Here is a 27,312-nt window from a genome sequence, read left to right as displayed (position 1 = left end):
CTGACAGAATGGGCAGAACAGCTGACTGAAATGGGTCGTGGTAAGCATTTCATTGGGGATTTCTTGCCTCCAGATGAGCTAGACAAATTTATGGAAACATTCAAGGCTCTTAAGGTAACAATGCAAAATGACTTTGAGACATTCCTACAGTTTGATGGTCGAACACTATGATTTGTCAAACATGCAAACTCTTAAGTGATTGAAAAGTCATACAATGGTGGTGCTGTTTTTAGGTGTGTTTTGTGACCTTGGCGGACGAAGGGTCATTGATCTAAAGCTTGGTATAAAAACCAAGGACATTGGTTAATGTATTTTAAAAGATAATAGGACAATTTATTAATGCAATTGATCCAGGTTAAAAACTCCATCTTTTATTAAGCCTCCCGTGCTGTTTTTTACCCGACACTTACAACGGTTTTCAGGTCAGGAAAAGGGGGCGTGGTGCTCCATGCAACTTATTTATCAAAGTTATCCGCCACTATTCTCTTCCGGTACAGTCGAGATTGTTCATCAGCTGCCCCATATTCTTCAACAGACATGTGGCGTATAAGGAATACAGACCACACGTGTCGTTTTCCCGTTGTATTCCTTGAGGAACAAAGCACCGTGGGTGTAGGCTTTTGCCGCTAGATAGCTTACACCTAGGTAGCATGACCTATATATGTGCACAGGAGTGTGGTTATTTAATTATCATTTGCGCTTTTTGATGTCTGATGCTGAACGTTTCTATGGCTTTTTTTTTTTGTACATCTGTTTTTTCCTGTCACTTTTGAAGTTCTATGGAGAAGCCTATGGAAAAAACACCATACCCTAGAGCAGGGGTATCAAACTCGGCCAAGTAAATGGGCCGCACATAGAAAAAATGTGATGTTGATAGGGGCCGCATAATACTACATTACTATAATACTACATTACCATAACAATACTACATTACTATAATACTACATTACCATAACAATACTACATTACTATAATAATACTACATTACATTACTAGAACAATACTACATTACTATAATAATACTACATTACTATAATACTACATTACCATAACAATACTACATTACTATAATACTACATTACTATAATACTACATTACCATAACAATACTACATTACTATAATACTACATTACCATAACAATACTACATTACTATAATAATACTACATTACATTACTAGAACAATACTACATTACTATAATAATACTACATTACTATAATACTACATTACCATAACAATACTACATTACTATAATACTACATTACTATAATAATACTACATTACATTACTAGAACAATACTACATTACTATAATAATACTACATTACTATAATACTACATTACCATAACAATACTACATTACCATAACAATACTACATTACTATAATAATACTACATTACTATAATAATACTACATTACTATAATACTACATTACCATAACAATACCACATTACCATAACAATACCACATTACCATAACAATACTACATTACTATAATACTACATTACTATAATACTACATTACTATAATAATACTACATTACTATAATAATACTACATTACTAGAACAATACTACATTACTAGAACAATACTACATTACTATAATAATACTACATTACTATAATAATAGCGCTAGGTTAATAATAATAATATTTATTTATATAGCGCCAACATATTACGCAGCACTTTACAATTTAGAGGGAACATGAAACAAACAATATCAGACATTACATAGTGACAAAGCTAATTTACAATTCAAACCTGGGGAGTGAGGACCCTGCTCGCAAGAGCTTACAATCTATGAGGACATAAGGGAGACACAAAGTGTAACAGTGTTTGTTCTGTACAATAGTCCAGCCATTTTTATACACATGCGGTGGTAACATAAAGCTGCATGAGCCGGTCACCAGCCAGTATCCGTGTATGACGGACATGAAGAGAAGGAGTGTTACGGAATCTTATTCTGATCACTAATCTAAAAGGAGGGCCATGGAAAGGAGTCCGATTAGGGAATGTTATAGGCCTGTCTAAATAGATGTGTTTTCAGGGCACGTTTAAAACTGTGGATATTGGGAATTAATCTGATTGTCTGGGGTAGCACATTCCAGAGGACGGGTGCAGCACGATAAAAATCTTGAAGACGGGAGTGGGAGGTCCGGATTATGGAGGATTTTAATCTAAGGTCGTTGGCAGAACGTAGAGCACCAGTAGGGTGGTAGACAGAGATGAGGGAGGAGATGTAAGGAGGTGCAGCACTGTGGAGAGCTTTGTGGGTGAGAGTAATAAGTTTGAATTTTATTCTGAAGAGGTTGGGCAACCAGTGCAGTGTCTGGCACAGATTAGAGGCGTTGGTGTAGCGGTTGGTTATAAATATGAGCCTGGCTGCTGCATTGAGGATAGATTGGAGAGGGGAGAGTTTGGTGAGGGGAAGACCGACTAGTAATGAGTTAAAGTAGACAAGATGAGAGTGAATCAGAGCAACAATGAGAGTTTTGGCAGTTTCCTCCGTAAGAAAAGAGCGGATTCTGGAGATATTTTTGAGGTGAAAATGACAGGAGTGTGAAAGTGATTGAATGTGTGAAGTAAAGGAAAGATCTGAGTAAAAAATAACCCAGAGACAGCGAGCGTGCTGCTTAGGAGTTATGATAGTGCCACACACTGAGATGGAGACATCAGGTTTAGGGAGGTTAGTAGATGGTGGGAACACAAGGAGCTCAGTTTTAGAAAGATTCCGTTTCAGATAGAGAGAGGACATGATGTTAGAGACAACGGACAGACAATCACTGGTGTTTTGTATTAGATCAGGGGTGATGTCATGGGAAGAGGTATATAATTAGGTGTCATCAGCGTAGAGATGGTACTGGAAGCCAAATCTGCTGATAGTTTGTCCAATAGGAGCTGTGTAGAGAGAAAAGAGAAGCGGACCTAGGACTGATCCCTGAGGAACCCCGATAGCAAGGGGAATAGGAGAAGTGGAACTAGCAAATTACACACTGAACGAGCGGTCAGAGAGATAGGAGGAAAACCAAGAGACAGCAGCGTCCTTGAGGCCAATAGAGTAGAGCATGTTAAGTAGGAGTTTGTGGCCTACAGTGTCAAAGGCAGCAGAGAGATCCAGAAGAACCAGTAGAGAGTATTTGCCGTTAGATTTAGCCGCCAAGAGATCATTTGAGACTTTAGTAAGGGCAGTTTCTGTGGAGTGTAGAGTGCGGAAACCAGATTGTAAGGGGTCTAGAATGGAGTTAGCAGAGAGATAGCGGATAAGGCGAGAGTAGACCAAGCGTTCCAGGAGTTTGGAGATGAAGGGCAGATTAGAGACTGGTCGGTAGTTGGCAGCGCTGGATGGGTCAAGAGTTGGTTTTTTCAGTAATGGGTTTATAATGGCATGTTTAAAAGAGGAGGGAAAGATTCCAGAGGAAAGAGAGAGGTTAAATATTTTAGTTCGGTGACCAGTGACAGCTGGGGAGAGGGACTGGAGGAGGTGTGAGGGGATAGGATCACTTGGACAGGTAGGTTTAAACTTAATGGATATTTGCGAGTTTATGCCACGTGCTTATTTAACAATCCAGTTTTCCAGTTTAAGTGTTTCTAAATGCAGTCTGGCTGTTCAGTTGGCAGCGTTTGGCAAACACGAGAATGGCAAGATTGGGCAGCCCCTTTTTAGATTGTGCCACGTGCCCTCTGTGGATAATGCCACCGTGCCCTCTGTGGATAATGCCACCGTGCCCTCTGTGGATAATGCCACCGTGCCCTCTGTGGATAATGCCACCGTGCCCTCTGTGGATAATGCCACCGTGCCCTCTGTGGATAATGCCACCGTGCCCTCTGTGGATAATGCCACCGCGCCCTCTGTGGATAATGCCACCGCGCCCTCTGTGGATAATGCCACCGCGCCCTCTGTGGATAATGCCACCGCGCCCTCTGTGGATAATGCCACCGCGCCCTCTGTGGATAATGCCACCGCGCCCTCTGTGGATAATGCCACCGCGCCCTCTGTGGATAATGCCACCGCGCCCTCTGTGGATAATGCCACCGCGCCCTCTGTGGATAATGCCACCGCGCCCTCTGTGGATAATGCCACCGCGCCCTCTGTGGATAATGCCACCGCGCCCTCTGTGGATAATGCCACAGCGCCCTCTGTGGATAATGCCCCAGCGCCCTCTGTGGATAATGCCCCAGCGCCCTCTGTGGATAATGCCCCAGCGCCCTCTGTGGATAATGCCCCAGCGCCCTCTGTGGATAATGCCCCAGTGCCCTCTGTGCCACAGTGCCCTCTGTGGATAATGCCACAGTGCCCTCTGTAGATAATGCAACACCCCCCAGATAATGCCACAGTGCCCTCTGTAGATAATGCCACAGTGCCCTTTGTAAATAATGCCACAGACACGCACACACTCTGCTGGAGGAGCGCCTGATGTCACTGTCCATAGACCGTGACATCAAGGGATCCTCCTGTACTGTAATGTGATGTCAGGGGCATCCCCAGAGCAGAGCACTAGCATAGGCTCTGCTTTGGAACTCTGGGGAAGCCCCTGACAGTGATGTCAGGCCAATCCCAGAGCCGAAGTCCCGTGCAGAGCGCTACTATCACTCTGCCTGGGACTCCATCTCTGCCCCTGACATCACTCTCCATATATTGACAGTATGCATGGGCTTCCTTAGAGCAGCAGTCCTGGAGCAGAGCGCTAGTATAAGCTCTGCTCTGGGACGTCATGAAGAAGCGGCGGCGCACTCCTCCTTCGGCCTGCTCTCTTCTCTCCCGAGACAGCTACGGTGCCCCGCGGGCTGCAGATGTCAGCAGACCCCTGCCCTAGAGCATGCTGAGTTTTGCAAAAAGCGCTACTGACCCCCAAAAAACACTTTAACAAATGGCGAAAAATAAAACCTTTTGAATATTTTACTACGGACTACTCTCCAGCTCCCCCTCATTTCTAAGTTATTGTACCCCTGTTCTTTTGGCGCCCGATATGTAAATTCACTGTAGTTAGCCAACAGCGTGTACCACAGGGAATCTCCCAGGGTGGAGCCATCTTCATAGCCTTTGACTCAATCAGCGCAAGATAGATTATGATAAGCCTTACCCAGCGTGATCTCGCGAGACCGTGCTCGGAAAATACTTCTACCGCTACCTGCCTATGTCCTCCTCTGCGTCAGTACGCCATACAAAAAACAAGCCTTCACACCGGTCCATCGGTGGAAAAATAAAAAAGTTATGGTTTTCAGAATTTTTTCTTTTAACAAATGATATAAACGTAGTATTGGTGTAAACATATTGACCCACAGAATAAAGTTAACATGTTTTTACCGCGAGGTGAACGTCATAAAGAAAAAAAAACAAGAAACAATGAGGAATGACTGTTTCACCCCACAAAGATTTCCCCCTCCCCTTTTTTTCAATAAATGGTTAAAACTACAACTCGTCCCGCAAAAAACATGCCCTTATACGGCACTGTAGACAGAAAAATAAAAAGGTTATGGCTTTTGGAAGACGGAAGAAAAATCGAAAATTAAAAATGGCTGCAGCGGAAAGGGGTTAAGGGTCACACGCGGCATATTTGTTACAGAAATTCCTGCGACTGTCCTGTTTATTAGAATGAGGTTTGCACAAATCCATGCACGTTATGCAGAAACAACCCCATTCACATGTATAGAACAAATTTTGAGCCGCAGAAATTTCTGCAACAAATCTGCCACTTGTGAATATACACCAATTTTCCCATGAGTGCAACTCAGCCCCATTTAGTACCATTCCTGTACCTTAAGGCCTTATTCACACGAGCGTGTTATACGTCCGTGCTACATGCGTGATATTCACACGCGTCGCACGGACCTATGACAGTCTGAACGGCCCCATTCATTAACAATGAATTTCATGCAGCGTATGTGCGCTACGTGAAACTCATGACATGTCCTATATTTGCCCGTGTTTGGCGCAGCACGCACCCATTGAAGTCAATGGGTGCGTGCAAATCGCACACGGAAGCACTTCCGGGTGCCGCGCGTGATTCGCACTACAGTAGTAAAATAAATATATGAATGAAAACAGAAAAGCACCTCGTGCTTTTCTGTTTGTAAACATAAAAACAGAGTGTCATAATGATGCGGGCTGCGCGAAAATCACGCAGCCACGCACCATATGCTGGTGACACACGAACGTTCCGTGTGAATAAGGCCTAAGAGAGCCGGTTAGGAGCACTGTTCCCTCTAAACTGTCCTCTGGAATGATAAGTTAATTCCGAACCCTGCAGATAGGTGTAGCTGCTGTTTGGCTTATTGACCACGTTAGAATGCGGTTTTAACTCCTTCCTGATTACCCACGGTCTTTTGACGGCGGGCGGTGCAGGTGTAGAATATACGGCGACAAAGCTTTATATGTTGCCGTAACAGCAGCCTGTGTCATGGTAACACAGTGTGATGTACTAGCATATAGGAGTATGCTAGTACATAAGTCAAAAATCAAGTTGTAAATAAAATGATCCCTTCTTGGGATTAAACAAAAAAATGTGTATATGCTGTAAATAAAGATTATTATAATTATATTTAAGTGCTGGGTTTGCCTAGGAATTTGGTGTTTTCTTAGTAAATGCATATTGGTTAGGCTTCGTTCACTCCTGTGTTCTTGTTTCCGTTGTTCTGCTATGTCTTAAGAGCAAAACAGCAAAAAAACAGCAGCGCCGGATCCGTTGCATGACTAACACCAACGGCGCCCGATGGATCAAATTGACTTTAATGGGTTTTGTCGGGTTTCTGTCATGGTGTCCATTGTTTTATCGCATAAAATGACCGCAGCACACTGCACTATTTTGTCCGCCATTTTTCACCATAATGTGGTCTTTGTGTTGTAGGAGGGTCGTGAACCTGACTATTCAGAATACAAAGAATTTAAGCTGACAGTGGAGAACATAGGATACCAAATGCTTGTGAAGATGGGGTGGAAAGAAGGAGACGGATTGGGTTCTGATGGTAAAGGAATTAAGAACCCTGTCAACAAGTAAGTCTTTATCATAGATGTGTTTTTAGTGTTTTGTTTTGTTTTTATATATGGTTAGACCGTTCGATTTTGATAACAAATACACATTTTTTTCATGTTAGAATGATACTGTGTGATATGTTGTGGTAATATTCAGGTCCTCCAGAAGAGGGCAATATTGCTGAATGCATGTTCAGTATTTTGTATATCTTTAGTATTGCTGGGACGCAGCAATTACTGTTTCCTTTATGTGAAAATGCTTTTTTCTCTTCTCTTGAGCATTGCACTAGGGACACTGAAAAGAAAAAATACATGAAAAAAATTAGGATAGAGCCCATTAATTGTAGTACAGCACAGTGCCAGAGCATAAACCAATGTGTCAAAGTGAATAACTAAAAGTTAAACGGTCACTTCCCTCCAAAAAAACGTAATCTAATTTAAAGAAGAAAAAAAGGGTAGCTTGTTTTTAGGAAATAGTTTTTCTTTTTGTTGTGTTTTTAAATCTTGCCATGTATTTTACTCTCTGTATTGTCCCTTTTAGAGGTTATGTAAACCTTTTGTAGCCTGTTTTTGATTTAATTTATGTATTTTGTGATTAAAAACATTTTTCTAATTGACTATTATTAAAAATGTTCTTTACTTTTTGCGATGCAGCTTCTATGTATGCACTATACATAGAAGTTGCATAGCACCGCTGTAAGCCGAATCAGTCACTCTGCCGGACCGACGGCTTGGCTGACAGGGGCTGATTGTGTGTCTCCGGCACACAATATAACCCTAAAACTGATCATATCTAAGTTCATGATGTGAACTTAGATCGGTATTAGGGATATCCTGTGTGTTAGAGGCACACAGAGGACGCTGTCAGCCAAGCCGTCGGTCCAGCAGATTGACAGATTTGGCTAACAGTGGCGCTATTCAGCTTCTATGTATAGTGCATACAAAAAAAGCGGCATCGCAAAAAGTAAACATTATTAAGAAAAGTCAAAAAAATGTTTTTAGGCACAAAATACGTGTATTAAATAAAATAAAAGCTACAAAACTTTACATAGCTTTCAACTTGGCACGACAGAGAGGATCACTTAAAGAGACTCTGTCACCACATTATAAGTGGCCTATCTCCTACATAAGGCGATGGGCGCTGTAATGTAGGTGACCGCAGTGCTTTTTATTTAGAAAAACAATCTATTTTTACCACTTTATGAGCCATTTTAAGTTTCTTAATGCCCAAGTGGGCGTGTTTTTACTTTGGTCAGCGTCATACACGCCTCTGTACAACGCCCACTTGGTCTAATCAGCGTCATACACTTCTCTCCATTCATTTACACTGCAGATAACGATATAGCTATATCACTATGTGCAACCACATAAACACACTATAACATTACTGCAGTGTCCTGACAATGAATATACAGGGTGGGCCTTTTATATGGATACACCTAAATAAAATGGGAATGGTTGGTGATATTAACTTCCTGTTTGTGGCACATTAGTATATGGGAGGGGGGTGTTGACCATGGCGGCCATTTTGAAGTCGGCCATTTTGTATCCAACTTTAGTTTTTTTCAATGGGAAGAGGGTCATGTGACACATTAAACTTTTTAAGAATTTCACAAGAAAAACAATGGTGTGCTTGGTTTTAACGTTACTTTATTCTTTTCACGCATTGAGAGTCGGTAGCATGAAAATCACTGCATGTCCTATATTGGTGCGTTTTCACGCACCTACGCACCTATTGAAGTCAATGGGTGCGTGAAAACCACGCACAGCACACAGATGCACATCCGTGTGCGGTGCGTGATTTGTACATCAATGCCTTTGAAAAAAAGTTGACTTGCGAGTGCATGAAAAACACATGCCACTCGCAAAGCACACTGATGCAATAACGCAACACACACGGACAGATTTACACTCCTAAATCTGTCACGCTCGTGTGACTGTAGCCTAGGAATCCCTCAGCACAACTGTAGCATCAGTGCCATTAGAAAGCAGAGGAGCTGCATGTAATGTTTATATTCCGCTCCTATGCTTTGTAATGATGCTGATTGTGCCACTAGTAGAACAACTACAGCAAGCCCTCTCTATATTACACACTGACTGTGCAGCTTGTGCAATCGAATACTGTATGAGATGCAGTGCATTAGATTAGTATAATCCAACATCTGACAGTCTACCTCTGACATGAAGATTCCAGTCTTCCAGTGGCCACCTGCAAAGGAATAATCTGCCTCAAAATTTCTCCTGACGCAGTTCAGTTTAGGCTATGTTCACACAGAGTTTTTAGCAGGCAGAAAACTCTACCTCAAAATTCCGTCTGTATTTTTGAGGCAGATTTTTATCTGCCTGCACGCCTTTTGCCGTGTTTTTTGTGGCGTTTTTCACCAGCGCCCATTGAGCGCCACGGGCAAAAAACGCAGCGAAATACGCTTTTTATGCCTCCCGTTGATGTCAGTGGAAGTTCAGAAACGTAAACGCCCGAAGATGGGGCATGTCGCTTCTTTTTCCCGCGAGACGGTTTTTCCGATCGCAGGAATAAAACGCCTCCGCCTGCAATTGAAGTCAACGGGAAACATTTTCGGCTGTTTTTTGGCGTGTTTTCCGACGCTGTTTACGCGTCCAAAAATGTGTCAAAAGACTGTGTGTGAACTTGGCCCTAAGTTGCATGCTGCCTTATTTATTCTGTGAGCCTCTTGTGGCCTAGTCTGAGGCTTGTTTTAGTCTGCTGGGGACCATCCTCTTTTGCCATAAATGATTGCTTTTGATGAGATCGCGATAAGCGGCACCCAATGTAAAAAGATAAAATCTACAAAAAGTGGTGCATATCTACAATAGGAGATAAACTAGCCAGGACATGCATCAGATAAGAAGGGGGGAGGCAGAAAAATTATTAGGCTTCGTTCACAACTGTGTTGGGAATCCGTTCATGGGTTCCGTCTGAGATTTCATGGGTTCCATCGTTTTGATGAACTGAATAGCGCAGTCGACTACGGTATTGATTCCGTCAAAATGACGGAACCCTTGCACAACGGTGACAAATGGAAACCCTTTGCACTGGATCCGTCACCATTGACATCAATAGTGATGCAAACGGAAACCTATAGTTTCCGTTTGTTTCAGTTTGGATTCCGTTCATGGGTTCCCCTGACGGTAAGGTACGACGGAATCCATGAACGGAGTCCCGACGCAGATGTGAACGAAGCCTTACAGAGACTGCATACGTGCTCGCTAGGTCCAAATAGGTGACTACAATAGATCCTAAATTACAAAAGAAGTGGCTCGGGGGAGTGCAAGACAGAAGTTGACCCTTAGGGTACTTTGGCTGTGGAGGGGTGCAGCCTGTTTGTTTTGGGGTGGCAACGACAAGTTAATCAAATGTCACTTCCATGCTGGGATCTGGTACTCGTGCATAGAGAATGTCAGCAGCGGCAGTCATCTTCCAGGCATAATGTGCGCAACCATCAGGACTTACCAGGAAAAGCCACTTTTTTTTTAATTATATTGCTTTTAATAAAATATAAACAAAAATTGTATTTATTAGTGTTGTCACGTTCTAATTTTTACTGTGTTCAAACTTTTACTTCTCTATGGGGGCTGCCATTATTTTTTTTCATCTCTGTATGTGTCGATTAACAAAACATACAGAGATAGAATACGGCACAAACATCCCCATAGAGACTGCGAACGGGAGCCGTTCCATTCACTATAGTGTACACCGTCTGTGTGGGAGCGAAATCCGGCGCCATTTTCATGTGGACCGGAAGCCGCTGCCGGACAGTCAGATGACGACTTCCAGCCGCGGCTTCTGGCCATATGTTCAGGCGCAAGGAATAGGAGCGTAGACCAGCGGAGGCGGCGGCAGGTAATTTATGTCCGTGTATGTGATGTGTGTATTATGTTCGTGTGATACTGTCTGCTGAGCCCTGTATCTAATCCTCCTACACTGTGCAGTCGCTCAGAAAATGGCGGCACACAGTGTAGGAGGTTTGAAGATTCAAACCCTTCCTTCTCCTGGCACTAGCCAGAAGAAGGGAGGGGGGATTGTGTGAGGACACTAGAGGAGAGTGTGTCCACCCCAAATTTGCAGCATAAAGCAATGAGGTTGCTTTACCACATTGACCATGCTGCAATTTTGGGAAATGCTCCCTCTAGTGACCAGCACATGGAAATGTTATAAATTAGAATCTAATTTATAACATTTCCTGACTTGTGAAAAATTAAAAAAATTAAAACAATGTGTAATCACTCAAATACTAATTGTTTAACTGAAAAAAAATTACATTTCTAGCAACATTCCCTTTAAGGGTGCCTTCCATCACAGAGCTTTTAGGAAAAACGTCTTGCATTTGGTGGCTTTTTTTCCTGGCGTTTTTGTTGGCAAAAAACACTCCAGCCAGATGGTATCTGGAAATTAATAGGGAAATATTGAATGCACTACAAACATTGTTGTTTTTTTTTTAATGGGTTATTTTTTTTCCCTCCTGTACTTTTTTTTTAAATTTCATCAAGGGGTTGGCTTGGGGTCCTTCAGCCAGTTAGTGGTGTTTTTCTCCCATAGAGCTTCATAGGTTTTATTGTTTTTGCCTGATCCAAAAAAAAAGCGAGTGTCAATGTGTGTATTTTTAAGGGCGTGTTTTTTCCGAATAATTGTCGTACAAACTGGAATCTTTGACTTACATAATTTTCAAAGTGAAAGACGCCACAAAAAAGCCTGGAAAAATGCAGCACACTATTTTGAAAAAAACTTGACAAAATACGCCATGAAAAACACATCTACCATTAAAAGAAAAAAAGCTGGTGTTTTTACATGCATTTTTTAAAATCAAAACAAAGAGGGAAAAAAGACGATGTAGAACAAACTGAGTAGGAAGTGTTAGGTTGAGTTCACACTTTGTGGATTTTGTTGCGTATTTGATGCATATCTCAACCATCATATTGCAAAAAGGCAAAATTTGTGACGTGTGAATTACATCTTAGGCTACATTCACACGAACGTGGCCAACCTCATACGTGAAAACCTGCCGGTTTATCACGTCCGTGGTGCACCCGTGTGGGACGCGTTGTCCCGGATCCCCCATAGACTAGAGTCTATGGAGGGATGCGTGAAGCGCAAAAAAATAGGACATGTCCTATTTTTTCACGAACCCTTCACAAGCTCCATTGAAACAACGGTCGAGTGTACGGCCCCATTGAAATACACGAGTGCGTGTGACGACCGTCACATGGACGAGATACATGCTCATCTGAATGAGGGTTGTTTTACATATAGCACTTTGGTTGGTGTTAGTTTAGCTCCATTTACATTGTCATTGTACTGTATGGGGCAGGGCAGACGAGATAGATTGTCCCCATACAGTTTGCATTATTGTTTGCTCATTTTTTGGCTGATCACTGGACCCTTTTACTTGGGGCGATGGTCGGGAACCAGAGTTCAGTTTCTCCGATCTTTGGCCCATGTAAAGTGCCTTTGGACCCTACTTTGCTGATTATATACTTCTCCTTTTATTTTTTTACACTTGTCATTGCCCCTGTCTGTCTAGGCTTTCTTTATCTAGGCTTATCAAGAGAACACTAGAGCTGTCATTCCATCCTCCAACCTACTATTGTAATGAGATTATCTTGCAGCAGGTTGTAAACAGAGAATAGCCTGCTCTATCATTTAGGAGTTTTAACCCTTTGTACTCACTGCTAGAAAAGGACAATATATTGTACTTCCCTCTCTGGCCACTTTTGACCTTCCTGACAGAGCCTCCAAATCTGACATGTTTCACTTTATGTGGTAATAACTTCGGAATGCTTTTACCTATCCAAGCAATTCTGAGATTGTTTTCTCGTGACAAATTGGACTTTATGTTACTGGCAAAATTTGCTTGATACATTCAATTGTGAAAAACTCCAAAATTTTGCAAAAAAAATTGCAAAAATGTTCATCTTTCTAAATTGATATGTATCTGCTTGTAAGACGGGCAGTTATACCACACACAATTGTTCCTAATTAAAGAGGCTCTGTCACCACATTATAAGTGTCCTATCTCCTACATAAGGAGATCGGCGCTATAATGTAGGTGACAGCAGTGCTTTTTATTTAAAAAAACGATCTGTTTTCACCACTTTATTATCGATTTTAGATTTATGCTAATGAGTTGCTTAATGCCCAAGTGGGTGTGTTTTTACTTTAGACCAAGTGGGCGTTGTACAGGGGAAAGTATGACGCTGACCAATCAGCGTCATGCACTTCTCTCCATTCATTTAGTCAGCGCATAGGGATCCTTTTAGATCACTGTGCTGTCTTATACTAACACATTAACAATACTGAAGTTTTTAGACCGTGAATAGACATTCCACGGGATGTCTATTCACAATCCCTGCACTTCGTTACTGTTTCTGTGGTAGTTACAGCAGAGCAAAGCGTAATCTCGTTGTAGCCTGTCCTCTACAGCGTAATCTCGCGAGACTATGCTTCCTCTGCTGTAACTACCTTAGAAACAGTAACGAAGTGCTGAGATTGTGAATAGACATCCCGTGGAATGTCTATTCACTGTCTAAACACTTCAGTATTGTTAATGTGTAAGTATAAGACAGCACATAGCAATCTAACAGGATCCCTATGCGCTGTGTAAATGAATGGAGAGGAGTGCATGATGCTGATTGGTCAGCGTCATACACTCCCCTGTACAACGCCCACTTGGTCTAAAGTGAAAATACGCCCACTTGGGCATTAAGCAACTCATTAGCATAAATCTAAAAACGCTAATAAAATGGTAAAAATATATTGGTTTTTTTAAATAAAAAGCACTGCTGTCACCTACATTATAGCGCCGATCTCCTTATGTAGGAGATAGGGCACTTATAATGTGGTGACAGAGCCTCTTTAACCCCTTCCCCCTGCTTGCATTCTGGGCCCTAATGACCAAGCCATTTTTTAAGTTTTTCCATTGTCACATTCGAAGAGCTATAACTTTTTTATTTTTGCGTCGACATAGCTGTATAAGGTCTTGTTTTTTGCGGGACAAGTTGTATTTTTTAGTAGCACCATTTTGGGGTACATATAATTTATTCATTAACTTTTATTAACTTTTTTTGGGGGGGATAGAAGAAAACCTGAAATTTCACTATTTTTTTGGGCCCTAAATCTACGTCGTTTACCGTGTGGTATGAATAACACAATAACTTTATTCAGCGGGTTGTTACGATTGCAAAGATACCAAATTTGTATAGATTTTGTCTGTTTTACTACTTACACAGTAAAAACACATTTTTTTCAAAATTATTTGTTCTTGCGTCTCCATATTTGAAGAGCCGTAACGTTTTTATTGTTCCGCCGATGCAGTTGTATGAGAGCTTGTTTTTTGCGGGACGACTTGTAGTTTTCATTGGTACCATTTGAGTGTAGATGCGACTTTTTGATCACTTTTTATCACATTTTTTTAGTCAGGATTAACAGAAAACAGCAATTTTTCCACTGTTTTTTATTTTATTTTTTACAGCGTTCACCGTGCGGGTTAAATAATGTAACAGCATTATAGTCGGGGTCGCTTTATTGTGTTTTTTTAATAGTAAAGCATTTTGTAAGGGGAAAAAGTGGGTTTTTCATTTTTTTTTTTCACATTTTTTTTTTCACTTTTTTTTTTATTAGCTTTATTAAACTTTTTTTTTTTACTTGTCCCACTAGGGGACTTCACTATGCGATCATCCGATCGCTTTTATAATACTTTTGTATTGCAGTGTATTACAGCCTGTCCGTTTAAAACGGACAGGCATCTGCTAGGTCATATGACCTAGCAGGCCTTCATTACAGGCAGACCTGGGGGCCTTTATTAGGCCCCCGGCTGCCATCGGAGACACAGACACTCGGCGATCTTATCGCCGGGTGTCAGTGGGATGAGAGGGAGTTCCCTCCCTCTCTCCATAACCACTCAGATGCGGTACTCGCTATTGAGCGCCGCATCTGAGGGGTTAAACGGGTGAGATCGATACTTATATCGATCTCACCTGGTCGAGCAGGGACGCCCCCAGCCCTCAGCAGCCTCTGGCAGCTGAGAGCAGGGAGATTTCACAGCTCCCTGCTCTGTTTACTTTATTCTAATGCAGCGCCGCGGAATATGTAGAATGTAGAATAAAGCCCATTAATGACCGCCGTGAAAAGGCTTATCGGCGGTCATTAAGGGGTTAAAGCAAAGTAGAGGTGAAATGTACAAATTTCATATTTTTTCTTTTTTTGCAGAAGTTGATTTTTTTTAAATCCATTTTTTGTAAAACAAAGTTTTACCGGAGAAAAGCAACTCAATATTTATTGCACAGATTCTACAGTTTTTAGAAATATCCCACATGTGGCCCTAGCATGCTAATGGACTGAAGCACCGGCCTCAGAAGCAAAGGAGCACCTAGTGTATTTTGGGCCTTTTTATTAGAATATATTTTAGGCACCATGTTAGGTTTGAAAAAATTGGAGAACCACGAGTCACAAGGCTACATATAATGTAAAAAAGTACAATTTTATTGCATATAAATACATCAACATATAACATATAACATGTATAATGATAAAAACACAACGAGGTATCTAAAAGACGACAGGTAGTATCTGGATCACGTAGCAAAGGTGGTCAAATCGCAGGAAGGATATACATATTGCACCTTGTCAAAAATGACGGGATATATATTCCACCTATACACGGGGACATGTATGTGGTAGACACTTGTAATGAATGGAAAACCATGCAGTCAATACGTACATTGCACAGGTGTAAGTTACATAAAGTCTACTGACTAGCCTGTTACAGCAATAGCACTAAACATATCACCACATATCATGAGCGTCCCCCTTAGTAACTTATAAAGAGGTATTCCCAAACAAAGGGGGGGGGGGACCCCCTATATCGTATATCACAAGGGGAATATACCGTATATGTATCCAATAGTGAGCAAAAGGGCCCGTCCGGCAAATACCAGAGGGAGCCCATGGATCAAGACTTACCCATATATGCAATGTTGCACCTGCGATCCACGTGATCCACGTAACAAAAAATGATAATAGCACCCCAACGCGCGTTTCGCTGTTCTAGCTTCCTCAGGGGGTATGTAGAAGAAGCCTCAGAAGCAAAGGAGCACCTAGTGGATTTTGGTCCTTTTTATTAGAATATATTTTAGGCACCATGTTAGGTTTGACTGGCTCTTGTGGTGCCAAAACAGAGGAAATCCCCCAAAAGTGACCCCATTTGGGAAACGACACCCCTCAAGGAAATTATCTAGGGGTATAGTGAGCATTTTGACCCCACAGGTTTATTGCAGAAATTATTGGAAGTAGACTGTAAAAAAAAGGACTAAAGGAGAACAAGCACCCCAACATTTGTAAAGCAATGTCTCCCGAGTAAAACAATACCCCACATGTGGTCATATACGGCTGTTTGGACACACGGCAGGGCTTAGAAGGGATGGAGCGCCATTCGGCTTTTGGAGCTTATATTTAGCAGGAATGGTTTGCAAAGCCCCCGAGGGGACAAAACAGTGGAAAGCCCTCACAAGTGACCCCATTTTGGAAACTACACCCACTGAGGAATTCATCTAGGGGTATAGTGAGCATTTTGACCGCACAGGTTTTTTGCAGAAATTATTAGAATTAGGCCATGAAAATAAAAACAATCCTTTTTCTTCAATAAGACGTAGCTTTAGCTCAAAATGTTTTATTTTCTCAACAAATAAAGGATAAAAAGAACCCCAGCAATTGTAGAGCAACTTCTCTGGAGTAAAGACTTACCCCATATGTGGTCATAAACTGCTGTTTGGACACACAGCAGGTGTCAGAAGGGAAGGAGCGCCATTTAGCTTTTGGAGTGCAGATTTTGCTGGATTGGTTTCTGGGCGCTTTGTCGCATTTGCAAAGCCCCTGTGGGACCAAAACAGTGGAAACCCCCCAGAAGTGACCCCATTTTGGAAAGGGTGTAGTGAGCATGTTAACTCCGAAGGTGTTTTGCAGAAATTAGTGTGCACTCGATGTTGCAGAGAATTTTTTTTATTTTTTCCATAGATATGCCAATATGTGGTGCCCAGCTTGTGCCACCATAACAAGACAGCCCTCTAAATATTATGCTGTGTTTCCCGGTTTTAGAAACACCCTACATGTTCCCTAATGTTTTGCCTGGACATTAGACCAGGCTCAGGAGTGAAAGAGTACCATGCGAAGTTGAGGCCTAATTTGGCGATTTACAAAGTATTGGTTAACGATTGCAGAGGCTCTGATGTGAAATAATAAAAGAGACCCCCTGAGAAGTGACCCCATTTTGGAAACTCCACCCCTCAAGGCATTTATTAAGGGGTGTAGTGAGCATTTTCACCCCACAGGCCTTTTCCATAAATGAATGCGCTGCGGATGGTGTAAAGAAAATGTGTAACTTTGTCCCTAGATATGTCATTTGGCTTTTGGAGCGTGGGTTTTTCTTGGTAGTAGTTTTGTTTGGAGTTTTACTGGTATTTCAGTTTTATAATGTGGGCACATATGTAAGCTGTACGGAGTATATCAGGGGCATAGTCAGGTGGTATAATAATGGGGTGAATAAACAATACAATAAAATGATCCATAGATGTGTGTTACGCTGTGAAGCCATCCTTTCTGCACAGGCCGGTGTCGCACTGATAAATGCCCTTCCTTATCCTCCTTTTGGTCCACACTCCGCACCTTTGCAGTTTGGAGAATTTTGCTGGGAAAGTGTTGTCCTGGTATAATATGGGCACCCTCGCTTCCAGCAGATATGTTTAGGTCCTACCCTTCCTGGTTCCCTAATTTTAGGGCCTTGATAAATCGCCTCTTGAAACAAGAAATGTTCCCCTCGGGCCTGCACAACTGCATATTTTTATTTTCTGACTTATTGAAGTCTTAACTAATTTTATTTTTTCATAGACGTAGTGGTATGAGGGCTGTTTTTTTGCGGAATCAGCTGTAGTTATTATTGGTACCATTTTGGGGTACATGTAACTTTTTTTAATCACTTTTTATCCTTTTTTTAGAGAGAAAAAAATAGCAATTCTGGCATAGTTTTGTTGTTCACCACGCATTATAAGCTACATGTTAACTTTATTCTGCGGGTCAGTACGATTCCGGCGATACCTAATTTATGGCACTTTTTTATGTTTTACAACTTTTTGCACAATAAAATTACTTTTGTAAAAATAATGTATTTTTTCTGTCGCCATGTTGTGAGAACCATAACTTTTTAAATTTTTTCGTAGACTGAGCTGTGGGAGGGCTTGTTTTTAGCGAGACGAGCTATAGTTTTTCTAGGTACCATTTTTGGATACATGTGACTTTTTGATCACGTTTTATTTTACTTTTTGTAGGGCAAAGTGACCAAAAAACTGATATTCTGGCATTGTTTTTGTCAAACACCTTAAATGCAGCGATCGCTTTTGACTCATGCATTTAAGGGGTTAATGGCGGTTATCGAAGCTAACTTCGGTACTTGCCATTACAGCAGGGTGTCAGCTGTAAGAAATTTGCGGGAAGCACTGGCTTTCCATGATGTATACTTACGACAAATGTCAGGAAGGGGTTCATTTTTTTTTATTCCCAAAATAAAAACTAATTAAAAAATTACCCCTTTATTGATAAAGTGTCCATTTAACCAAGCAGTATATAGAAGAGATGGAAGACGACACAAATGTTGAATGGTAAAGAGCAAAAAAAAGAAGTGATACATCGGAGTAGAGTGCATCTCTCTTGACCCCATGTGCCAGACACAGAGTGAGGCTATCGTCTCCCAATTGTTTATTCACAATTCCCTGTAATGTGTCAGCAAGTGCAATTTGTTAGCATGTAGAAATGCTGCTTCTTAAAGGAGTTGCCTAGTCTTAAATAAATAAATACATTTTAATTGTTGCACAACTTTCTAATATATATTTGATCTCTGCTTGCTGTCAATGTATGCAAACTCATTGCTTGCATTTGGAGCCTGACGTCCATCCTGACGCATTCCTGCTGCAGTTTGTTACAATGCCTGAGTGTAGGTAATCAGCCTGCAATCCAGGACATCAATGAGATGTGTGGTGTTGTGTTAGGCCATGTTCACACAGGCGGATATGCTGTGTAAAAGCGTATCGCTGGAAAAACTTCACCAAATTGTGGTGTTTTTTTTTTTTTGTCTTTTTGTCCGGAATGTCCACTGCGGACTTACCCTGGTCTCCATTGTCCTAGCGACGCTTTCTCTCGTTCTCGTCCATGCTGTCCTCCAAGGATGACGCTGCAGCCTGTGATTGGCTGTAGCAGTCACATGGGATGAAACGTGATTCCAGGAGGCTCGACTGCACGAAGAACAGAGAAAGCTTTTTCCCCGCAAAAATTGCAACATTTGCTATTTGTTGCGGGTTTTACCTCCCCATTGAATTCAATGGGGAATACCTGCAACAGTAAATAAGCGATTCCAAAGCATAAACTGACATTCTACGGATTAAAAAAACGCACTGCAGGTGAACGTTTTTTTCAACTGAATTTTTCTGCAGCGTGTGCATGAGATTTGTTCAAATCTCATACGCTCTGCTGCTACAGTACTACGTTGCAAAAAATCCGTTATACGTTATACGTGTGAACATATCCTTAGGGTGAGAACACACAGAGCGGCAGCCGAAACCACGCCCACATGTGGTGAAGAATGGGGGAGCGATTTTGCTAGTAATACCATATTTTTACAGGCAAAATCATGTCGTCATTTGCCTGTGGGCGTGGCTTCGTCCGTGTTTGGCTGCCGCTCTGTTCATACCCTAAATCCCAAACAGTATTGCTTAGAATTATACACTGTAACAAACTCATCAGCTGGACTAGTTTTACAGAATATTTCCACTGAAAGCAAGCAGAGAACTTAAAAATGAGGAGGATCCCCCTCTGTCGTCCATATTCCCTAATAATTCATATGAACAGGGGTTGTCTTCCCAAAGTATATACCTTAAAATAGTACCAACAAAAATACAACTCGTTGCGCAAAAAAAGAGCAGATGTAGGGGCTGAGGTCCCTTTACTGCAGTTACAGACACCGTGGCCATCCCCATCCACGCGGCTCGCTCTTGTTTTGTAACTCATTCAAATAAATGGGGCTGAGTAAAACAGTTCCAGACACCACATCATTCACTCTCGTGCATGCAGCGAAGGAACAGCAAACGTCTTAGCCCCATTCTGCTGATCAGTAGATGTCCCAGTGGTCGGACTCCTAACTATTACACATGGGTGCCCTATTCTATACGCTCTAAGATGTACGTGTGTGTGTGTGTGTGTGTGTGTGTGTGTGTGTGTGTGTGTGTGTGTGTGTATATATATATGTATATATATATATATATATAATATATAAAAAATCCCCTAGATGCTGCAGTCAATAGCGATTGCGGCATGCAAGTTGTTTGACAGAGGGAGAGGGCTCCCTCTGCCTGCCCATTGGCGCCTCAAAATGCAATTGCAGTTTGCTGATGGGTTGCCATGGCAGCCGGGGGCCTAACAATGGCCCCCAGGTCTGCCATGGGAGAAAGCCCATTAGGCCTTTTTTACACTGACCGGCAATAATCCTTGGAATACTAAGTTTTTCAAAGCAATATAGAATCGATCAAAAGACTTTCAGCTTCGAGTACCCTAGTGGGACAAAAAAAACTTTACATTTTAATTTAATAAAATAACACCCACCAATCGCCCCATGAATTGAACTTTTTTATTAAAACATTAATTTTTTTTGTAAAAACTAAATAGATATATTGTACTGACCCAATGAAAAAAGATAACACATCATGTAAGAAAAAACGCTAATCAATGGTAGAATTCCTTTTTTTTTTATTTTTTAAGAAATCTCAAACAATAAATTTTATGCACCTCAGAATGGTGCAAAAAAATATAAATAACATAGAACTATAAAACATCCTGCAAAGAAAAAGCCCTCCACAGAAACATAAAAAAGGTTGTGGATCTTGGAATGTGGCGACAGAAAAATAAAAATATAAAAATAACTATACGTATATGATATCGCCATAATCATACTCACCCAAGGAATGTTATTTATACCGCACAGTACATGGCATAAAAGAAAAACGCAAAAATCAATGGCAAAGTTACTGGGTTTCTTTTTTCATTCCCCCCTTAAAAAAAAAAAAAGACTAAAAAAAGTTAACCAATTATATGTACCCCAAAATAGTGCCAATAAAAAACTACAACTCCTAACGCAAAAAACAAGCTCATCATACTGCTTTGTCGACAGAAAAATTATAGTTATAACTCTTTAAAGGCGTAGATAGATGAGAAAAACAAGCAAGTCTGAAAACCCAAAATAGGCTGCGTCCTTAAAGAGAACCTTTCACCTGGCCATACATACCCAGCTGAGTTTAGCATGTAATAGGCACTTTTTTCCTATCTTCCTCCGTTATTTGCATATCGGTGCCATTATATTTGGCGCCTGATATGTAAATAAGCCCCTGAACTGTCAATGGAGCGTTTCGATCTTACTAAATGGCAAGGGGGCGTGATGTCTTCACTCTGACACTGTCCAATCAGCTACGGACAGTGTCAGGACGGCTTGCGCTGTGTTCCCTCCTGCGAGAACACACACAGACCGGTGGTTCTGTAGAGAACGCTCTCTGTGTGTGTTCTCGAGGGAGGGAACACCACGCAAGCCGCCCTGACACTGTCCGTAGCTGATTGGACAGTGTCAGAGCGAAGAGATCACGCCCCCTTGCCATTTAGAAACGCCCAATTGACAGTTCAGGAGCTTATTTACATATGGGGCGACAATTTTAACGCCACCGATATTTAAATAAAGGAGGAAGATAGGAAATAATGTAAAGTGAGACCGTGTTTGAAGCCCTGCCTATTACATGCTGCACATGCATGGGCAGGTAAAAGGTTCTCTTTAAGGGGTTAAAATAGGCCATCACTGTTATTTTCCAGTAAAATCCTTTTCAGATTATTTTTATTTTTTTATATAGATCCTCAAACTGTCACTTATTCTTACATTTCAGAGGCTCAACAACAGTTGATGGGGCAGGTTTTGGCATAGATCGCCCAGCAGATTTATCGAAAAGTGATGATGAATATGAAGCTTTTCGGAAGAGGATGATGCTAGCATATCGCTTCCGGCCAAATCCACTGGTATGTTCACCCGATACCAATAAAGTTTGCGGTTGTGCATTTCTATTTGTAATTAGGCCTATTGCTGTATGACAAACTAATAACCGAACAATTTTTTAAAGTGTAATTAAACTTTAACCCCTTCACGACCAGCCCACGTAGATTAACGGGCTGCCGTGCTGGGCTTTTCTCCTGCAGCCCGTTAATTCACGTGGTGTCAGAACAGAGTGCACAGCGCTCTCCCTGTGCTCTGAATCTCTCAGCACACTCTGCTACTAGCAGCCTAAGTGCTGAGAGAAGACATCAGGACCGGATTGGTGTCGGTCCCGATGACGTGATCACCATGATAAATCTATCATGGTGTTCACAGCAAAGTTTGTTGCAGCAGCAAACTTTCTGTGCTGTTCGTTACAATGTTTCTCCTCCCTCCCTGTCAGATCGTTCTGAGACAGTGAGAGAGAAGAAGCTGTGCCGAGCAGCTGCTGTGTGTCTCCTATAAAGACACACCGACTGTAAAAACACACAAAACCACCTCCACGTAGATAGTTTAGTGTAGGCAGCTAGTTATAGTTCAGGTAGTCTGTTAGGTAGATAGTACTCAGACTAGGACAATTAATTAGTTAGTAATCAATTAGGGCTTATAATGTGTGTGTGTGTGTGTGTATATATATATACACACAAACACATACACACGTTTATATTATATATATATATATATATACACACACACACACACACGTAATATATATTATATATAGACATATATTTGAAATTTGTTAATACTAAAAATTAATAATTAGGGATGTTATATATCTATAACATCATATAGATATATACGTACATGTAATATATACGTATACACACATATACTTATATAAATCTCTTCATATATTTTACACGTCAAAAAATTAAATTGTATGTAAATTCTAAATACATTGATTCATTGTTAGGCTGTGTTCACACTGAGTTTTTTTGCAGGAGGAAAATTCCTCTTGCAAAAACTGCTCCAGACGTTTTTTGCACAGTGGTTTGACAAAAACTCGCCAAAACACTCGTCGAGGTGTATTTTTTACCCTTCTGACTGATTGAAATGGGGTTTTGGAGGCGGAAACCGCCTCAAGATAGGTCATGTCGCTTCTTTTTACCGCGATGCGTTTTTTTTGCTCACGGTAAAAAAGCTCGTCCAACTCCCATTGAAATCAACGGGAGACATTTTTGGGCGGTTTTTGACGAGTTTTGCGGAGCGGTTTCCGCGCCCAAAAACTCGTAAAAAAACTCTGTGTGAACAGGGCCTTAGGGTTGTTCATAAATTTATTGATCAATGGATTAGTGGACTTTTTCTTTGTTACTTTTATTAAAACTGTTACAAAAAATAAGTAAAAAAAAAAATACGTCAAAAATGGCACGCAAGTTATATACCACTGAAGAGGCATTTGCTCTCTTGGATTCTGATAGTGAATGGGGTCACTTTTGGGGGGTTTCCGCTGTTGTGGTCCCTCCAGGGCGTTGCAAATGGGACATGGCACCGAAAACCGTTATAGCAAAATTTTAGCTCCAAAACCCAAATGGCGCTCCTTCCCTTCTGAGGGCTGGAATGTGTTCAGATATAAGTTTATGACCACATATGGGGTATTGCCGTAATCAGGATAAATTTCTTTACAAATGTTGGGGTGCTTTTTTTCCTTTATTCCTTGCAAAAATTAAAAATGTCTGTTTCTTCAGAAGAAATGTAGATTTTCATTTTCACAGACTAACGCCAATAAATTCAGCAAAAAACCTGTGGGGTTAAACTGCTCACTATACAACTAGATAAATTCCTTGAGGGGTGTAGTTTCCAAAATGGGGTCACTTTTTGGGGGTTTCCACTGTTTAGGCACCACAAGACCTCTTCAAACCAGACATGGAGCCTAAAATATATTGTAATAAAAAGGAGGCTTCAAAATCCACTAGGTGCTCCTTTGCTTCTGAGGCCTGTGCTTCAGTCCATTAGGACACAAGGGCCACATGTGGGATATTTCTAAAAACTGCAGAATCTGGGCAATAAGTATTGTGTTGCGTTTCTCTGGTAAAACCTTCTGTGTTACAGAAATTTTTCTATTACAAATGAATTTCTGCAAAAAAAATTACATTTGTAAATCACACCTCTACGTTGCTTTAATTCCTGTGAAATGCCCAAAGGGTTAAGAAACTTTCCTAATGCTATTTTGAATACTTTGAGGTGTGCAGTTTTTAAAATGGGGTGATTTATGGGGAGTTTCTAATATGTAAGGCCCTCAAAGCCACTTCACAACTGAACTGGTCCATGAAAAAATAAGTTTTGGAAATTTTTTGAAAATGTGAGAAATTGCTGCTAAAGTTCTAAGCCTTGTGACATCCTAGAAAAATAAAAGGACGTTCAAAAAACTATTCAAACATAAAGTAGACATATGGGGGATGTTAACTAGTGACTATTGTGTGTGGTATTACTATCGGTTTTACAAGCAGATACATTCAAATTTAAAAAAATGAAATTTTTTGCAAATTTTCTCTAAATTTTGGTGTTTTTTATAAATAAATACTGAATTTATTGACCAAATTTTTTCACAGACGTAAAGGACAATATGTCACGAGAAAACAATCTCAAAATCGCTTGGATAGGTAAAAGCATTCCCAAGCTATTACCACATAAAGTGACACATGTCAGATTTGAAAAAATCGCCTGCGTCCACAAGGCCAAAACAGGCTGTGTCCTGAAGGGGTTAAAAAAACTTTTGACGTGTCATAGTGACATGTCAGAAGTTTTGAACAGTTCAAGCCCGAACACTGAGACCCCCACCGATCGCTAAAACATAGCGGCAGTAGCGCTCAGATGAACGCTGTGCTGCTTAGTTTCTGATTGTTTTCTCTCTGAAAACCGAGCAGGCAGTGAGTGTACAGGCTTAATAGGAAGTCTATGGGTCCGTACACCGCTCGCTCAGCTTTCTGAGACAAGCCGATCAGAAACGAAGTGGCACAGCGTTCACCCGAGCACTTCTGTCGCTACGTTTTAGCAATCGGTGGGGGTCTGTGATCGGACCCCCACCGATCAAAACTTCTGTTGTGTCATTATGACGTCTAGTTTTTTAAAAAAAGTTTAGTTAACCATTTAAAGTATTGTGCACTTTGAGTACTAGATCGATGGTGTGAAATTTAATGGAACAATCCTTAACTGCATAACTTTAGCATTTGTGTTTTTAGGCCCTGATTATTATAAACCATTTGTTTGTACAGTATTCATATGGATGTTTGGGACCATTGGGTGCTGGTTGAAAAGAATTTACAGTATAATTAGTTAAAGGGAATCTGGTAGCAGGTTCATGCTGCCGTAACCATAGTCAGCAAGATCTAGCGGACATGCGTCCGGATTACATAGAATTATATTATACACTAAAGTGCTGCTGCGTTTTAGAGAAAATAGTTTATTTTAGGTTCCCAGGGTTCGAAGAGAAGTGTCTGCTGGGCGGCTCCCCTTCCAATTTCTCACCCGCCTCTGCTTGATTGATAGGTCTCGCCCTACTAATAGAGAGAGAACTGTCGATCAGCTGTGCTGGGCGAAGCTGGAGGGGGAGACGCCCAGCGGACACTTCTCCCCAAGCCCAGCAGTATTAATACTATAAGAATAAGATGTTTTCCCAGCACATCCATATAAAAATATAGCTTTTTATTGGCAACTCATTAAAAAAGAAAGAAAAGTGAACAGAGTGCAGGTAGGCTGCGTGGCAGTTACACGTTTAGAACAGAGTCGTTCTAAATCATCAAACGTGTAAGTGTCACATTCACTTGTTTTCTATTTTAATGAGCTGCCAATAAAAAGTCCTATTTTCATATGAATGTCCTGGAAAAACGTCTTCTTACTCTTACGGACTATCCTTGAAAGCCCTTCTCCGTGCACTCCTAATGTGAAGGACTACAAGCACAGACGAGACAAGTGTGGTGAGCCTGCTTATTGAACTTCTATTTTTACCTTCAGTATTATTAATATGTTTTCTCCAAAATGCTGCAACGCTTTGAGTAAAATATAGTTTGATGTAATCCGGGCACCTGTCCGCTATATCATGCTTCCTGCCGTTAGGGCAGCATGAACTGTTTTCTTTAAGGCGCATGCTTTAGCAGATAAGCTCCCGTTTTAGAATGTAGTGGCCAGGCAGCTGCAGTACCAGCCATGGGAATTTTTAATTCCTGTGGCATGAAAGTTACCTGTTCTGATTGTGCCTCATATTATTAAATAACAGTAATATAACTAAACACCGTTTGCTGACCTTATTCTGTTTTTATTTGTAGAATAACCCAAGACGCCCCTACTACTAGTGAGTTGATGACATACGTTTAATACTGTGAGAATGTCTTGCAAGAACACTTTGCTACATCAGATATGTGATATTTGTTAATCTTGATTCCAGTGTCTGTCTTGTTTCCATCATCCGCTTGTAACTTAAACCCACCCTTTCCTTAGTTTACCTTTCACAGATGATTCTTCAGTGAAAACATAGGTTTAATAAATGTTTTTAACTCCATATTATCTGTGTCTTCTTTTTAAGTCTTCTATAAAGCAGTAGCATGAAGAATGCCATTGTATCAAGAGGTGTGTGATCGGGAAGCCCACAAAGCTACCCTTCGTGGCACCTTATCCTAACAGCATCCAGTCGCAAGGCCTCTTGACTGAGATGAATCCAGTCTTAACCACCATGACCCTACACGTAATAACAAAAAAGCGGTTGATGAGAACCGGTTAGAACTTAATTTGCACTTAGATGCACAACTAGAGAAACAAGTTAGATGGGCAAAGCAGAGATACTGTCCGGCACTTGGCTCACCCGCCAGCTCAACTATGCTACTCATGCTTCTAAACCTATCCACCTAGGTACTCGACGGGCACTATTACAGCAAACCCTCAAAGAACCTCAGAACTTTTTAGTCAACACCTAAATCAATTATATAGCAAACCCCCCATTTCAGATTGAAGCAGTCAATAACCTCATCCTCCCCATCCCTAGGGATGTTTGTCTGATGGAGGCTGATACAACCCTACAAGAGGTTTAAGTTGCGATCAAAACCCTGAAACCTTCCCAGTCTCCAGGCCCTAATGGCGTTTTAGTTCTCCACTATAAATTACCCTCCTTGTTCCTCTCTTGATATCTCAACTGCATTACGGGAATGTAAGACTTCTAGGGTGCAGTCACATGCGGCAGATTTTGTTGCAGAAAATTCTGCGACTGAAAATAAGTTTAATTCATCGGAA

At 41.1% G+C, this 27,312-nt stretch overlaps 1 protein-coding gene across 2 annotated transcripts in view; it reads left to right on the top strand.

Annotated features, from left to right (window-relative positions):
* The window catches only part of SUGP1 (SURP and G-patch domain containing 1), a 91,611-nt gene extending 65,026 nt beyond the window's left edge, over positions 1–26,585 (top strand). For both annotated transcript variants that reach the window (XM_075825494.1, XM_075825493.1), the window contains exons 11-14: positions 8–114; positions 6,846–6,991; positions 21,947–22,076; positions 26,355–26,585. In XM_075825494.1, the coding sequence (XP_075681609.1) occupies positions 8–114; positions 6,846–6,991; positions 21,947–22,076; positions 26,355–26,381 (410 nt within the window). In that variant the 3' untranslated portion in view covers positions 26,382–26,585. The remainder of the gene's footprint in view (positions 1–7; positions 115–6,845; positions 6,992–21,946; positions 22,077–26,354) is intronic.
* The last annotated feature ends 727 nt before the right edge of the window (positions 26,586–27,312 follow it).

The sequence above is a fragment of the Rhinoderma darwinii genome, chromosome 1 (genome assembly GCF_050947455.1).
Source record: "Rhinoderma darwinii isolate aRhiDar2 chromosome 1, aRhiDar2.hap1, whole genome shotgun sequence".
Taxonomy (NCBI): Eukaryota; Metazoa; Chordata; class Amphibia; order Anura; family Rhinodermatidae; genus Rhinoderma; species Rhinoderma darwinii.
The sequence above is the reverse complement of the archived record's forward strand: the minus strand, read 5'-3'. Positions and strand labels throughout refer to the sequence as shown.